The 17,038-nt window shown below is 33.6% G+C and overlaps 2 protein-coding genes across 2 annotated transcripts in view; both read left to right on the top strand.

The window, feature by feature from the left end:
- The window catches only part of LOC145271192 (uncharacterized), a 144,883-nt gene that overhangs the window by 19,291 nt on the left and 108,554 nt on the right, over positions 1-17,038 (top strand). The gene's annotated exons all lie outside the window — the stretch shown is intronic.
- Positions 6,984-15,384, top strand: LOC145271028 (uncharacterized). The gene is made up of 2 exons (XM_080126585.1): positions 6,984-7,085; positions 13,151-15,384. The coding sequence occupies exon 2, from the start codon at positions 13,319-13,321 to the stop codon at positions 14,438-14,440; it is 1,122 nt and encodes a 373-aa protein (XP_079982711.1). The 5' UTR covers positions 6,984-7,085; positions 13,151-13,318; the 3' UTR covers positions 14,441-15,384.

The raw sequence follows: 17,038 nt of genomic DNA, 5'->3' as shown, positions 1-17,038 counted from the left end.
TCGACGCTTTAAACAACATTCTTATGTAGGCAAAAAATTTTGTACGGGCAAAAAATGGTGGAATAAAGATGGGGACATAGTTTTGAAAGCTGATTTATCATATTTGTTTTTTAGGTTTCCGACTACATTTTTATTGGATTTGAAAAAATAATGACGAAAATTGATTTCCAACATGAAAAAATATTTGTACTCTTGAAAAAAAAGTTATCAGAAATGTTTTCATGACGAGATAAGCAATTCAGGTAAATTTTGAAGTTAAATTACCTGTAAAAATCATTTGAAAGATAAATATAGGTTTCTGTTCCTATTTCCATGATAATCATTGTTTGTACAAGAAATAGCTCAATTGACTTCCCAAATCGAGAGATTCTCGCTTTGCAGAATGTCAACAAAACTGAAGCCTTGAAAGATGGATTATACGAAAGCTCAAAATCTAAGACAAGACAAAAGGCTGTTTGAAAATCATGCCAGGTAGTTAAAGGGAGATAGGGGTGCTAATTATCTTTTTTCCAGCCGTATATCCGTACATTCATATCATGAAGGTTTGTATAATTTTTACCATTTTTAATTTATTTTTCTATGTTACTGCTTTTAAATTTAAATATTTTAATTTTATTTTTCAAGATTATATAAAAATGTTATGGCAAAAAGTTTCACATTCATGCAAGCAAAGAAAATGAGAATTGTACATATAAATATTATGCGCAACCTGTAATTTAAAAGAAAGTAGAAATATTTTTTGCAATTATAATTTTTTGTGAAAATATTAAATAAACAATGTATAATTCAATAATAATATAGGTAGTTCAAGAAATTAAATTTACTTCGAGTTATATCGAATTCATTAATACGAACATTAGGGGCTTTTTCGTAATATTTCTGTAAAAATGAAATATTTTTGTTACAATTAACGATGTTAATTTTTCATAAAAAGAAAAAATAAATTCATGCATTTTTACTACTGAAAACCATAATTTAGTGAAGGTATTTTTTGTGTTTACACAAACTAATACATTTGTACTAAAATAAAAAAAAATTAATGCATTCCTTATATTCCGTGGTTATTACCGGAAATTTCATTGACATTGGCTAATTTTCTGATTTTTGGTGAATGTTAAAGTAAAGGGAGGGGTCCAAATATTTATAGATTTTGAGCATCGGCATTCCTTTTGCACGTACATACTTAGTGTATTTTCAATCACTTCATATACTAGTATTGGGTGGGTCATCAGAGGTTTTTGCTGTCGTTGAGGTTGAGTCAGTTGACAGGTTTCGAACCTTCAGACTGTCTCGGTGATCTCTGCATTCATTTGTGGCAAGAACATTATGTTGCGGGCTGTGTTCAGTGTGTACTGAATGCCCAGGTGAGATCTGTGTGCCCTGGTAATCATATCGGGTCTGAGTTCTGTTGAAATGATGAGCCATGTGGCTCGGTATGCTAGACCATTTTCAGAACACAGTTCATCGCGGTATGGCCAGTATTCTCTAATGTTTAGTGGACTGTCGTTTTTGTCTTCAGGCCAACCCCTTTTTGTGATTTTTATTAGTGTCTGTAGTGTTGTGTCATGACTGGTCTCTTCTCAAATATGTGAGAGGCGGTGGTCTGTGACAAAGAGGCCGTCTTCCATATTTATGTTTTCCAAGTTTCTTGTGAATTTCTGTCTTGCAGTCATAATATGGTGCAGTTCTCTTCTGTTGTGGTTTCAGACGTAGGTAGTGACGCACGAGACAGGGTATCACTGATGTACATTTGGGGTCCTGGTTTGTATTTCACGTCTAAGCAGTATTTATGGAGCCTTAGCCGCATCCTCTAGAGTCTCTTTGAGTTCACATGAATGAGTTTTGCGAGTATTGTCTCCAGTGGTTTATGGTTGAATGTTTTGACTTTCTCTTTACCAAGAATGTATTGTTCAAACATTCTGCGGCGAATACGATGGCAAGACACTCTTTCTCAATCTGGGCATACTTTCGTTACGTTTTTGTGAGTTCTCGGGATCAATATGCAACGGAATGTCCTTCCTTCGTTAGGACTGCCCCGAAACTGACTTCTGAGCTGTCACATTCAAGTAAGACCTCCTTATTGACGTTATAATAGTGAAAAATAGACGATTTGTTGATGAGTTTGTTTTTTTTAATCTGAATAAATGCTGGTTTATGTTGTGGCAGCCAGTCAAAGAGAGATTCCTTGTCCAGTATCGCAGTGGTTCACATACTGTACTGAGTCTGAGTGCAAACTTGGCGAGGTAGTTTAAGATTCCTAGTAATCACTGAACGCCTTGGATGTCCTAGTGCGTTGCATCTCTGATATTGCTTTGACTTTGACCGGATCCGATACCAACCTTTGTGCACTGAAATATGTCCCACGTAGCTAACAGAGGTTTATTTAAGTTGAACTTATAAGGGTTGAGCGTTACTCATTCTTTGTGTCACCTTTCTAGAAGTGCCATAAAGGTAGCGTCATGGCTTTTTTCAGCTACCGCATCGCTATCACCAGAACCATAAAGTATGTAATTGAGTCCTTCAAAATAGTAGTCGCATCGTCGCTGTCATTCTTCGGGAGCTGAGCTGATTCCATATGGCATGTGAAGCCACCATATCCTGCCAAAAACGGGTCCAGTATGTCGTTAACTATGAGGATAGCTCGTCTAGAACGACCTGAAGGAAGCAGTCAACTGAGAAGAGCCTGGCTTTCTTCATATTCGCATATGGCAACTAGGTGGTTGATCCATGAAGTTGCCTTAGTGACCCAGGTATTATTCCTTCGTTGACCATTTCGTCAAGTTTTCTTTTTAACTCAGCTTTAAGTGGCAGAGGGACTCAGTGAGGACTATTTTGCATTATTTCAATTTTATATTCACCTGGTAGCCTTCCCAGTCCAGAGAAAATGTCGCTGTAGTTGCTGAGGATTTCTTCTTTTGTAATTGCTTTTGCCTCCTTTATTTCACTTAGCTGTCGCAGACATGCTGTGTTAAAAGCTATGAACTTCAGTGCAGAGCAAGCCTGTCCAGAAAGTAATGATGGTGAGTTGCTATCCACAACTTGGAAGGTGGCCTTTTTTTATTCCCTTCACTTCACAATGGAGTGTTATTGAGCCCAAAGGTTTAGGTATAGCGTTGTCATACAGCTTCAACATTGTCAGAATCGGTTGTAGCGGTGCTTTAGTAATGTATTTGCAGTCAGCAAAGGCAAAGGTACTACAGCTGACCCCAGTGTCAATTTGGAATTTGCATAAGGTTTTATGAATTATTGTGGCCTTTTCTTACCTACCTTGGTGTAGTGGATAGTTTCTGTTGGGTTGTTCAGTTTGTCGAGCTGTTGTTCAGCATGTCCAGTGCTCCTGCAAATGTCTGTCACCTTGTTTAGAGTGAGTCCAGATTCACTGAGGAGCCTGGCCTGAACATGTTTATTACTGGTGGATGTTACTATGCAATAGCTCATCCTCAAGGGCACCGTAGTCACATGTTTTGATTAAGTGTCTCAGTTTGATCAAATACGCATCAACTTTTATGTCCTGTTCCTGTGTACATGAATTAAACATACACCGTTGGTATATGATGTTCTGTTTGGGTTCAAAGTACTGTGGCCGCGTAGTTCTCCCATGTTTGATTGAAAAGCGCCCATTTTTCTTGCAAATCGCCATCCATTTCCATTTTTCTGGTGGTGGACTTGCATACGCCATGTTTATTGATGAATAGGTTTTATCAAAATTCCGAGCTTGTTTAAATCCACATGGTTCGATAAATGTCTCTTCTGTGCAGAGACGAGGGTGTACATAAGACTAGCGTCTAGAGTATTATACTCCGTGTTTTTTGCGGAACATGTGTTGGAAGTGTTCACTGAGTGTATATGGGCCATTCCGAAGAGAGAAATCCCACAGACACCATGTTAAGTAGTGAGAAGCAGAGATACCTTTGCTGATCTTGCCCCGCCTCTTGATTTTGATAGCTTCCCTTAATTTCCTCAAAAGTGAAGCATAATAGGCTCCTGTAATTGTGGTACCTTTGCCAGGAAATCTGTCATCACTACTCCGTGCTGTGAGCATGACCTTACCAGCGGAGGGCTGCACCCTTGCCTTCTTTGGAGGTGGTGAGTTCAAGTGCTTCCACTCCATTGACTGAGCTTTGGTCACTGGATCATAGTGATGAACCCAGGTTTCATCCTGTGTAATCAGTCTTTTGAAAAACTTTGACTCATCTTCTTGGCACATCTCCAAATTCATCCTCGAGCACTCGCTTCTGGAATAGCGTGAGCAACCTGGGAATCCATCTGGAAGACATCTTATTCATATGCAAATGTTCATAAAACAGTTTCCACAGACCCTGTACTAATCTTCACATCTTGGGCTATTTGGCGAATAGTAATGCGCCGATCTTCCAAAATAGCAGCCTCAACTTGACGGACAGATGCCTCATCAATGGCAAAAGGGAGGGCGACCATATCTGGGAGCCGTTTCCACAGACTTCCGGCCATGTTTGAATTCACGATGCCAGCGTTTTGCAAGGTCATATGATGAGGCATTATCACGATAAATTTCTTTCATTTCATGAAAAGTCTCCTGTGTTGTGCGTCCTTTCAAATACACAAACTGGATCACTGCTCGACATTCAACAGGCTCCATTTCACACTGACTCAGTTCAAGCACCAGTAAAACAGAAACTACAATTATTTCAGAGCTTTAATTTGCTACTTATCCCGTAGATATATAAATCATTGCACATGCAAAATTTCAACTAGGTCTGACTACTGGAAGTGGGTCAGAGGCAATACTTATTGCACGCCTCTCATATCTTTCGAAGCTTATAACTTGGGATCAGATGAGTTAAACTTAAGTACGTGCAAAATGAATGGCCGATCATCAAAATGCGTGAACATTTTGATCCCTTCCCTCGTTTCAAAATTCACCAAAATTCAGGAAATAAACAAATTTTTAATGAAATTTTCAGTATTTATTAACCATCACAGAAAATACTTATTTTTTTTTAATTTTAGTGAAAATGTATTATTTTTTTTAAACCAAAACACTTTTATTAAATTTAAAATTTAAGAACTAAAAAAATAACTCATAAATACCTGTTTGCTTTTTTCTATATATAAAAAATCATTGTAGATGTTAACAATAAAATATATTTTTAATATTTCAGGAACATTATGATAAGCAATATTTTCACAAATAATAATACAATTATAAAAATATTTAATGTGGTTTCATTGATAAAAGTTATCACAAAAATTTCAAATGTAATATTATAATATTTTTCTTGTATGAATGATGGTGTTGTAGCAGTGTCAGAAATTTCGTGAAAATAGTGAATAATTCCACCCCATCTTTCCAAGCTTATAACTCCTCGAAAAATGTAATTCAAGCCCTAATTTCTTTTTTCAATTAAAGGAGCAAGGACCAAGGTTTTATTAAAAAAAACAAAAAAAAAAACAATGTGTTTTTTAAAAAAAAAAAAAGGTTTTAAACTTCGGACTTTACAGGTAAATTTCTAAAAAAGCGATTTTTTTTGTTTTAAATTTGAATATATTATTTACTGACCTTTTCTCTTCAATTTGTGATATATAAAACTATTCAAAATAAATTTACTTTTTAATAGACATTTCAAAATGGGTGACACTTGGGGGGCGTGAATTAAAAAAAAAACGTTTGTCTAAAATATTATATTCGATTTATTGGAAAGAACATAAAATTTCACATTGACCCTGAAAATATCGTAAAAATAGAATCAATAGAAAAATTTTGATAGATTTTTAAAGTTTAAAAATTGAAAAATATTGAGTTCGGAAAATTCATTACTGTTTTTTAAAAAAAAAATATGTCTATTACTTTTAAAACAACTGTAATAGTTTATTTTGGAAGTATAATCCATAAAGAAAATAAATAACCCACTTTTAACAGAGAAATTCCGAGATTTTTATATTGTATTCGCAGTTTCGTGTTAGGGGTGTCAAAAATTCCTACAAAAATTCTGATACCGCTTGGTGTAGACATCAGCGAATTTAGGAAAACTCGTCTCCGGAAAACTCGTACTCGGAAAACTCGCCTCCAGAAAAAACAATATCTCCTTGTGTTTTCAATCGATATTTATTCAATAAGGGACCAGTTTTCCTAGCTAGTAAAAAGGGGGAATTTTTCCGGTACGAGTTTTCCGGGTACGGGTTTTCCGGAGACAAGTTTTCCCGGACGAGTTTTCTGGGCACGCACCGCACCGGCGCACCACATCAGCGTAAAAATGTTTTTATAATCCTAAAAACAAACAAAGTAAAAAAATTAAATCCATGACGATTAAGAAAAATAATTGAAACTGGTATTATTTTTAATAATAATTAATTAATTATTTTAAAATTATTAATTTAGACAAATACGGATGCGTGCGTTGATTGGTTGTTTTGGCAAGGCCGGGGGGGGGGGCGGGGTCTAATTCAATCTTTCTTTTTTGTGCACAAACAAGGTGTATTTTTTAAATCAATATTTTAAGACTTTACTTTACTAATTATCTCTGAAATAGTAAAAAAAAAAAAACTATTATTAATCTTTCAAGTTAAGGTTAAGTTTCTAACGACACCGTAAAAACATTTCACGTATTTTTTTAACTCCATATTAACTTTACTACTTCAGGCACGTACAATATGTTTCTTTTTCAATATCTTCATTTTAAATGTGTTTAGTAAACTGCACAAACACCAGATAGGCTTAAATGTTTCAAACACAATAAAACAAAAGAAAAACCGGGATTCTAAAACATAAATAAATAAAAATACGAAAAGGCGGCTTTAAAAACTATCAGTTTCCACCATTAAATTGCACGTGCAACGAATTATAGAATTAATAAAGATAAACCTTGTAATCTGTTTTTAAAATATTAAATAAAATAATAATAATTTTATCTGTGACATTCACCAAATAAATCGGCTCTATTTCGAAATAATTTTTTTTTCTTCTTCAATTTTGTTTTCTGCGAACTTGCTCTTCCGTTCGTCATCTTGAATGTTAAGTTGAGCTTGTAAAGTCAATCACATTTGAAAAATCGTTTCCTTTATAAAAGCAGATTAAGTTAATCGAAAGCAGATTATAAACCAAAAACGTAAGTATTACTACATGAATTTAGTAACGATTTTTGCGCATTTGCAGAATACGTAAAAATATAAGGGAGATAACTACATTTACTAAGCGAATAATCTTAATGAAATGTTGATTTATTAACACTTTTCGCTGTCAATGTTTTTTTTTTGTTTTCAATACTGACTTAAACATAAAAAAATTATTTATCGTGTACTAAAGAAAAAATTAATAATTTTATAAATTTTAAATATTTTAAAATTATGTTGTTTTTTGTTTACCAAAGACAAAAAAAATATATATAAATCTTAAATGTTTTTCATTGTTTAATGGTTTTTGTTGTCATCTTTTTAAAATTTTCTCAGTGGATTATTATTAATCTATTATTTTATTTTCAATACTAAAACATAAAAAACAACGATCAATGTCTAGACTCTGACGTAAAGCAAACAAAAAAATCTTTACAATAAAACGAATATATAATTCAGAAGTGACGCAGAATTGAATTAGATTTCATGATATGAAGAAATAATTGGAATCACTTTTTAATATAAATTTTATGTAAAATGAGCGGTACTAGTGCACTTATTGATCCATGCTGAAATAATGTTATTTTTGGAAAGCCGTTCTTAACATTGGGAGACGAGGGTCTTTTGTACGTATTCTATACTTTAACCATACAATTTAATAAAAACAGGTATAAAACTTTAATTAAACTTGAAAATACTATTTTAAAAATAACGCTGATCAATAACTGCACTAGCACCAAATGAGCACCCACTTTTAGGCCAAACGATGATAATTGGGGGGGGGGCTTCCTGAAAGCCGTTTTAGTAAATTTTTACTTACTTTCGACCTTAACAATCACCTTTAACATGACGATTTCTATAGTTTTTTTGTAAGCTGGAAAAGAATATCCCATTAAACTTTGTTGATAAGAAGTCGTTTTTCGAATATTTCACAATGTAAAGAATTGCCCACTACTGAATAAGGATAAGGAATTACACTGCTTAATCAGAAAACTGCTTTGTGCAAAAATATGCAAATGCTTGCACATGCAGAAATGGTCACCACTGATAACATAAGGAATGACACATCTGTATACAGATTTTTCTCTTTTTTCTGTTCTTTAATATCCACGGGCTTTATTAAAAGATGAAATTAGAAGAAAAAAACTTTTAGCTTAACTCACTAGGTTGCCATAAAGTGGGTGTTCATTTTACGTTAAATCTATAATGAAAACTGATACACCACTTTTTAAAAAGTAAATTTTTCATATCATAAAACCTATTTTTCTGCGCCACTGTTAAAGCATATATTCGTTTTCAGTAAAGACTTTAGACATTGACCAGAACAACTTCTTTATAGTTAACAATGATAAAAAATTATGAATTTTAAATGCTTTTCACTGGTTTAAAATAAAATGTTTGACGCATGCAGGAAAGTTATACGCTTCTGTCTACTTGTCACTAATCTGCCAGATTATCAAAAAAAAATTTCAATATTTACAATTTTTAAGTTGTGCTCTGTTTTTAATATAAAGTGCTAGTAAATCGATCACCCATTTTGGAAACATCGACTTTTCAACCAATTTTGTGAATTTAGCCATGGATTAGTTTCAATATGAGGGATCGATGTATTAGAAATTGTTTACACACGTAAGTATACCAAACAGTTTTCCTGTTAATTAATTTGGAAATGCAGGTATCAAATTTTCTCTTCCTTTGTTTAAAGAATACATTAAACAAACTTATTATGTTGTATTTTTTTAGTTCTCTCAGAAATACATTCAACAAACCTTACAAATAACTTTGACTAAATTAAAAAAAATAATTATGATCCTTAAACAAATTACAATATTACGATTCTGAATTTTTTTAAATAAGGAATGATTCTTTGTCTTATTTAGATTATTCAGACTACTGTTCTCATCTTGAGTGTTATTTATTGTGCAGACATTGAAAAAAATAACATTTAAGATGAGAATAATCGTCCAAATAATCTAAATGATATGAATAAATCACAACGTTTTTTTCTTTACATGTATTTTTTATATGTCAAAAACTTGTTTTTGTTTTTCTTGCAATAATTTTCCTTACTTGGCTAGCATGTGTGTGCTAAAGCACAAGTGTTGGTTGTGTAACAAAAAAAAAGAAAAATTAAAATGGTAGTTGGTTTTATTGTTGACGTGTTACTATGTATGTTGTGTTTGTTGTGTAACGGACTTCTGGTAGGTTTGTCATACGTCCTTGGGGAGCTCGAATCTGTTTAAAGGAATGCTTCAAGACAGGACCTTGGACGGTGTAGGATTTTATATCTTTGGATTGGGGATTTCTTCTATGCTTCTATTTTGAGACGTCTCCTTCACAGAGTGACATTTAATCCCATCTATCTTCTGAACATTTCTAATCCAACTTCAGCTATGCTTGCACAAACTGGAACACATAATATGTCATCGAAAATTACATCAAATCTGTTGTCAACTCATCGCTAGATAGGTGATTATATAGACAGATAGATACAGAGATAATTAGATAAACAGATAGATCAACAGATAATTTTCTGCTTCTGCCTTGCTATTTTCTAACAGACGGCCACTTGTGCAATAAAGACTCACTATTTCAATGCAAATGAAATGATTGAATAAAAACGTTTGTGAAAATTGTATTATTTTTATTCCGGTTATCGATGAAGGTAGCCTTCATCACTTTGTTAACATTTTTGGACCCATTTTCTGTTAAGAACTGGGGTGGTGACCCGAATCTGCGGAGAATTCCATCCAACAACAGATGCTACACCATTTCTGCATATATAAAGAGAGAGGACTTTATTATGGACCACACAAGCCTCTTGCCAAGCACTATGAATATCGACGAACGTCACTATGTACTAGTTACCTGAAGCTGTAGGGTAGGGCCTAGAAATATCCAAAAGGTTGTTGCTTCCTTCAGACTTCTGGTTTGGCATGAAATACATTTGCCTACGTATTCATTCACCTCCTTAAATGAAGATGGCCAGAGACACTTTTTCCACGCCCATATGACGATTATTGTCATCATACAGTTTTTTTCTATGATGCGACAGGATATATAACCTTAATAATAGTTAATCGTTGGGGTTTGACAAGTAATATAATATCTCCTCTATCACTATGAACTATTTCTGTTCCATTTTAGACGACTTCTTCATCTGCATCTTTAAATCTAAAAATTTCCTTATCAGCCTCTTAAATCCACACTCCAGAATATAGGACATCCAAGTGATATTCTTATATGACTTCCAAGTAATTTCTACCATCTATTATTATCGTTGAACATCTAATCCACGGTGCATGACAAGAGATCCACACAAACATTTTCCTTCCATTTCAGGTAATGTACGTCTGTATTTTCCTATTCTGTATAGGCAAGTTTAATAAATATTCTAGCAGTCTGTGATCAGTATAAATAAGAAACTTTGCACTATGCAAATAATGAATCAACTTATTAAGGGCGTAGTATATCATGTATGCTTTTTCTATAGTCGACCATCCCGTCTGCATATCAATAACTTTATGTCATAACAAGTAAATGGGTTTTTCAACCTTTTTACCATTCCTCTGATCATGACAAGGCTATCAAAGGCAGACTAGCAGGTGTTTTCCCAGTGGAACCTTGCATATTTCCTCACTCAGGCTCGCTTGTCTCAGAATTTTTTTTATAAATCGTTGATAATATGACGTGATATTAATGACATTACTAATTCATTGATAATTTGACTTTGTTAAGATTTTTCTTTATACCCTGTTCGCTTACTTTGAACCACGGATGCTGTACTTCTCTTCTAAAAACCTTTATAACTTTCAACCTGAGTTTGTGCATATGTAAACTGGTTTGTATTGTATCTATGTGATCTAAGTGACTTTTCATGACTTGATATTGATTAAATCTCTAATTTTATCCATTTGACTTTATCAAGGTCTGACTCTATACTCTGTTCACTTACTTTGAATACTAGATACTGTACTTCTCTCGAAAAAGCTTCACACTTTTTGGCTTTCAACCTGAGGTTGTGCTTATGTAAACTGGCTTGTAGCTTATCTATGTGATCTAAGTGAGTTTTCAGCGTATCTGAGTAAATGAAATAAATTACATAAACTGGCTAGTATCTATGTGATCGTATTTTAGGATCTTAAAATATCATCCAAATACAGCAATGCATAATCTTGCTGTCCCTGCATAACTATGAACATTAATTATTGAAAGACCTTGAATGCATTTGTAAGTCTGAGCAGCATCATATTAAACTGAAATAAACTCTGGTGGCAGTTGAACACAGTTTTCTTTTTATCATCCTTAATTTAAGCTGCTAGTTTAACCCTGACTTTAGATCTAATTTTGAGAAATATTTTGCTGACCCAAGCAAGGCTAGTATATCGTCAATGACCAGTAACTGAACTATTGATGAAATATGGGCATTTCGTCTATTCTGTACGTCTACCAACTTTTATTGCTTTAGTGGTTTTCAATACGGGCGTCTCAGTATGAATTCATGCCTTCCAATATTGATATGCTTCTCCAGCATATCAGTTCCTTCCAAGAAAAATCTCTATTCTACTTCAACAACATATCAACTTCCAACTTGAATTCTTAAGGTATTTTTATTCCCTTCAAATTATTTCTCTTTTTTTCATCATTCATGGTAATCTCGATAATGTTACCAGTCACACTACACTTAGTTATTTTGAAGCTCCTTCTCAAGTATGTATGCAGATGCTGGTGTTTTAATGTAATTCTCATTGCTAACTGAACTATTGATGAAATATAGACATCATCTTCCAGAGCGATATACTCATCAAATAGTCTTATTGTTTCTAAATCAAAGTACATCCTAACCCATTTTTTCTTAAGTTGTGGTTTAGTAAAACACTTGTGTTGGGATTCTCTGTAACAAAGAAGTCTTTGTGGATAGACTGACTTCCTATCCTAATTTAAATCGAACGAGCCCTTCTACAATTAATGGGGACCTATTAGCTGTTTTTAAACTAATGTTTTCATTGCATAGTTAGGTCTCTGTCTAAGTGCTTTAAACATTTTATTACTGACACCTCTGCTCCCCTATCCACCAGAGATCTATAATTCTCTCCTTGAAATCTTATTGAAAAGGAATGTTATGCGCCCATTTTACTTGTGTCATTTATCAGGCATCACAAGGATGAAACACCCCCATTTCCTTGGATATGCTTCCTGCAGAATTTTATATCTTTCGGAACTGGCTGGACCCATGATCTCAGCTAGAATCCACTGTCTTCTGTGACTTCTACTAAAGTAATCGACATTAATCCAATGTACACAGTTGCAAGGTGGTAGAGGTTCAGTTTTGGTGTGCCCCTTATTAGTGCAATTGGTCCAGGGCCTATATTTCGCTTTCAAGGTCGAATTAATTCGCCAAAGTTCATGAATATGTTAGCTGAGAATTTTCTACATTACTTTGGCTGGCATTTGGATGTTTCTTGAAAAGAATTATATTTCGTGTTCAGATTGGCCTGCAGACTCTCCAGACCTCAATCCTATAAAAAACGTATCGCATTACACCAAGCAACATCAACACAATGATGAAATCTTAATATGAAATAACTTTGGAGAAAAATTGAAAAGAAGTGGCATGTCCTTTCACCAGAGTATTGCCACAGACTAATTCAAGGAAAACTCCCAAAATTGCAGACTCTAAGTCCAAGAGAGCTATGCTGCTTAAATATTAAATATTGATTTTCAATACCCAGTGAGATTGAAAATAAAATTTCAAATTACATAGGATTTTTTGCAGACATCGCTAATGCTACGAGATGAGAACAGTATTCTGAAGAATGAAATAATATGAGTAATCAATCATCTAATTTCTAAAATGAAGAAATGTGAAAATTTAAGTTTAGTATTTGACAATAGAAACAAGTTAATTTTGTTAACTAACTAGTATTGCATAATACTATGCTCATTTTATTTTGAATTTAATTAATGATAAATGTTGTGGATATTTTTAATAAAAATAAACATAATAAATTGAATTTTACCACATGAATTTTACTTTTTCAAATTTATTGTATATTTCCAGAATTTGCAGCATTGAACAGAAATACATTAATTGATGAGAAGGACCGTTCCTCATTGGTAATTGAAAAAGTTTTAAATTAATACTAAATTCCTTCATAGAAATAAACTAAACTAAATTTGGAACTTAACAGCTTACCACACTCAGTTCAGTATACTTTTGTTGAATCAGATGCAATCAAACATGGGAGACCAACCATATTCTTGTGACATATGTGGTTCTTTTTTTGCACGGAAGTCAAATTTGTTGAGTCATATGAAAACACACACGGGAGAGAAACCACACTCTTGTGAAGTATGTGGTTCTTCTTTTGCACAGAAGTCACAGTTGTTGAGTCACATGAGAACACATACGGGAGAGAAACCACATTATTGTGAAGTATGTGGTTCTTCTTTTGCAGACAAGTCAAATTTAGTGAGTCACATGAAAACACATACGGGGGACAAACCACATTCCTGTGAAGTATGTGGTTCTTCTTTTGCACAAAAGTCACAGTTGTTGAGTCATATGAGAACACATACCGGAGAGAAACCCCATTCTTGTGAAGAATGTGGTTCTTCTTTTGCATGGAAATCAGCTTTGTTGTATCATATAAAATTGCATATCGGAGAGAAACCACATTCCTGTGAAGTATGTGGTTCTTCTTTTCCATGGAAGTCAAGTTTGTTGAATCATATGAAAACACATATGGGACAGAAACCACATTCATGTGAAGTATGTGGTTCTTCTTTTGCACAAAAGTCAACTTTGTTGAATCATATAAAAGTACATACAGGGGAGAAACCACATTCGTGTGAAGTATGTGGTTCTTCTTTTGCACGGAAGTCAATTTTGTTGAATCATATGAAAACACACACTGGTGACAAACCACATTCATGTGAAGTATGTGGTTCTTGTTTTGCATGGAAGTCAAGTTTGTTGTATCATATGAAAACACATACTGGAGAGAAACCACATTCTTGTGAAGTATGTGGTTCTTCTTTTGCACTGAAGTCAACTTTGTTGAATCATATGAAAACACATACGGGAGAGAAACCACATTCTTGTGAGGTATGTGGTTCTTCTTTTGCACGTAAGTCAAATTTGTTGAGTCATATGAAAACACACACTGGTGACAAACCACATTCATGTGAAGTATGTGGTTCTTCGTTTGCATGGAAGTCAAGTTTGTTGTATCATATGAAAACACATACAGGAGAGAAACCACATTCTTGTGAAGTATGTCATTCTTCTTTTGCACGGAAATCAACTTTGTTAAGTCATATGAAAACACATATGGGAGGCAAACCATAATCCTATGACGTATGATTTACTTTTTTTAAAAGGAAGTCAAGTTTGTTGAGTCATATGAAAAAAACATACAGAATAGAAACTACATTTTCGTGAAGTATGTTCTTTTTTGCACTCGAGTCAAATATTTTGTGTCATATGAAACACAAGCGACAAAACCTGAATAGCAAATCTTAGGAACATGTCCCAAAAAAGCAGTTGGAAATAAATGATATACTATGTACTTTATTTTACTAGTGGTATGGGACAAGAAGGAGAATGTGGCAACCCTAGTTGATGTAAGCCTCCTTAATGATGCTGGCCTAAACAGAGCACAAAGAAAAAATAAAATAGCAAGGACTTATGTATAACATGAAAAGAACCCGGAATCTTAAGAATATATCCATTAGCTCAGTCATCATAAGAGCAACAGAGCTAATGAAAATAATTTCAAGAATATTCTGACGAATATACTCGATGAATCAAGTGCAAAAGAAATACAAAGTGTATCAATATCACTTAAATGACGGATAGAATCTTTAAAAATCTTGGTTGGAGTAACTAAACTTATGGAGAATGTTTGGCATCTGGTAGAATGCCCCATCCCCAGGAAAAAGTGATAAGAAAATTAAAAACAACAGAGACAAACCTTGTGAAGTACGTGTTTCCTTTGGACAGAAGTCAGATTTATTGTGTCATATGCTAACACATATGAGAAACAATATCTGATTATCTTCCAAAACACATACCTGGTATAAGTTGTATACTGGCATCACGTAGCAAGAGCTATTGTATATGGAGGAAGATGAGGTGGATTTGATATTAAAACATTTATATAGTATTGAACGGTGTGGAGATGTGTTCTTATAATGGGATCAGATAAATGTGTAGATCATATGTATGTTGTTTAGGGAGGGGGATTAGATATCGACGTATAAACTGAGTCATATTGTATCAGAGAGTCATCACACGGGTATATCGTACAGTTCATATATAAAAAGAATAAAATATGCTTCATACCTTCTTTCTTCAAGAGTTCTTATATCTTCCTGCTGATATCCGCGATGAAACATGAAATGACCGAACACCATCCAATTGAGACATCTGTTCTTCCTTCTTTTGTGAAACCACAGAACAACACTATTTTTTATAATATAAATGTGTTTCTGTTGTCTCAAATGGTCTTCACAAAGAGTCTACTTACTTCCGTTATGTTATGATTAAAAAGCACACATATCCCTAACATGACCTTGTCACATACGCATGTTTAAGGTTATTTTAATATTTTACCTAGCTAATTTATATAAACATCTTCAGCTAAAACCCATTGCTACACTTTATTCTATAAAAAATAAATTATTTCCAATATAAACTATTTTAAGAATATTGAATAGATAGATAAATAGAAAGACAGATCGATAATAAGTAATTAACTTTTAACAATGTTAATTATTCAACAAAGCCAGTAAGACAAACCACCAAAACGAGTCTTTAAAAATACTCCAGAACTTCCATTACAGAAAATTGGACAAATGAGCCAAACAATAGCATGACAAATATTTTCTGGACTTATTCACCCTGGACTTTATAAATAAGGAAGGTTTTATAGACTGGTTTAAAAGAGGGTATTGCCACTAATATCAAGGTAGACAAAGGAATTTTAAAAACTACCAAGCAAATATACCTGGTGAACCAAGTACAATAGAGATTTGCATACATTTGTTGTGCCATATGCAAAAATATACTGAATACAAAAGAACTTTAATAGAACATAGAAGGAGAAAGAATGAACCTTAGAAGTTAATGTCTCCAATATTATTTGGTTAAACAGCATGAGAAAAATATAACAAAATACCAGGGTTTTATGTACGACAGAGAAAAGAACTGTAATCTTTTAGAAAATCCGTATTCCAGTAATTATAGGAGGAACTTAAATCAGACAAAAACATTTTAAACACTACCTCGCAAATATATCTGGTGAACCAAGTGCAAGAGAGATTCAAACAATTCCTCAAAAAGAGAAAGAAATTTTAAATTATTTGTTGGTTGAAATGTATGAGATGAAGTTTGGATGCGCCAAACACCTTAAATAAAATAATTGAATAAAAATAAACCTCATTCCTGTGAAGTATGTGATTCTTTGCATAGAAGGAACATTTGCTGGGTCATATGCACTCTGTTGCCAAACTTCCAAATCCAAACCTTGACATGCTGTTTTCAAAATGTCCAAAATCTACAACTCGACACTCTGTTGTCAAAACTTCTAACTCTAGAATTTAACTTGAGGAAATTAAATCAGACAAAAGAATCGTTTAGAAATACCTGGCAAATATACCTGTGAACCAAGTGCAAGATACATTTGCATAGAACATTTATTGTGTCATATGCAAAAATAAACTGAATACAAAAGAACTTTTTTGAGCCACAGTTAGGAGCCCTTTGATTTCTGAGTACTTTGACATCAGATTAATTCGACATTTTTAAAACTTACAATTAAAAAATCTGACATTCTGTTATCATAACTTGCAACTCCAAAACTTTACACTTTGTTTTTAAAACGTTCAAATCCACAAGATACCCTCTTGTCAAACCTATCAACTGCACAACTCGACATTCTGTTAT

Source organism: Euprymna scolopes, chromosome 46 (genome assembly GCF_053919585.1).
Source record: "Euprymna scolopes isolate OS-2025 chromosome 46, ASM5391958v1, whole genome shotgun sequence".
NCBI classification, from domain to species: Eukaryota; Metazoa; Mollusca; class Cephalopoda; order Sepiida; family Sepiolidae; genus Euprymna; species Euprymna scolopes.
Note: the sequence above shows the minus strand (reverse complement) of the source record. Positions and strands in the feature narration are given on the sequence as shown.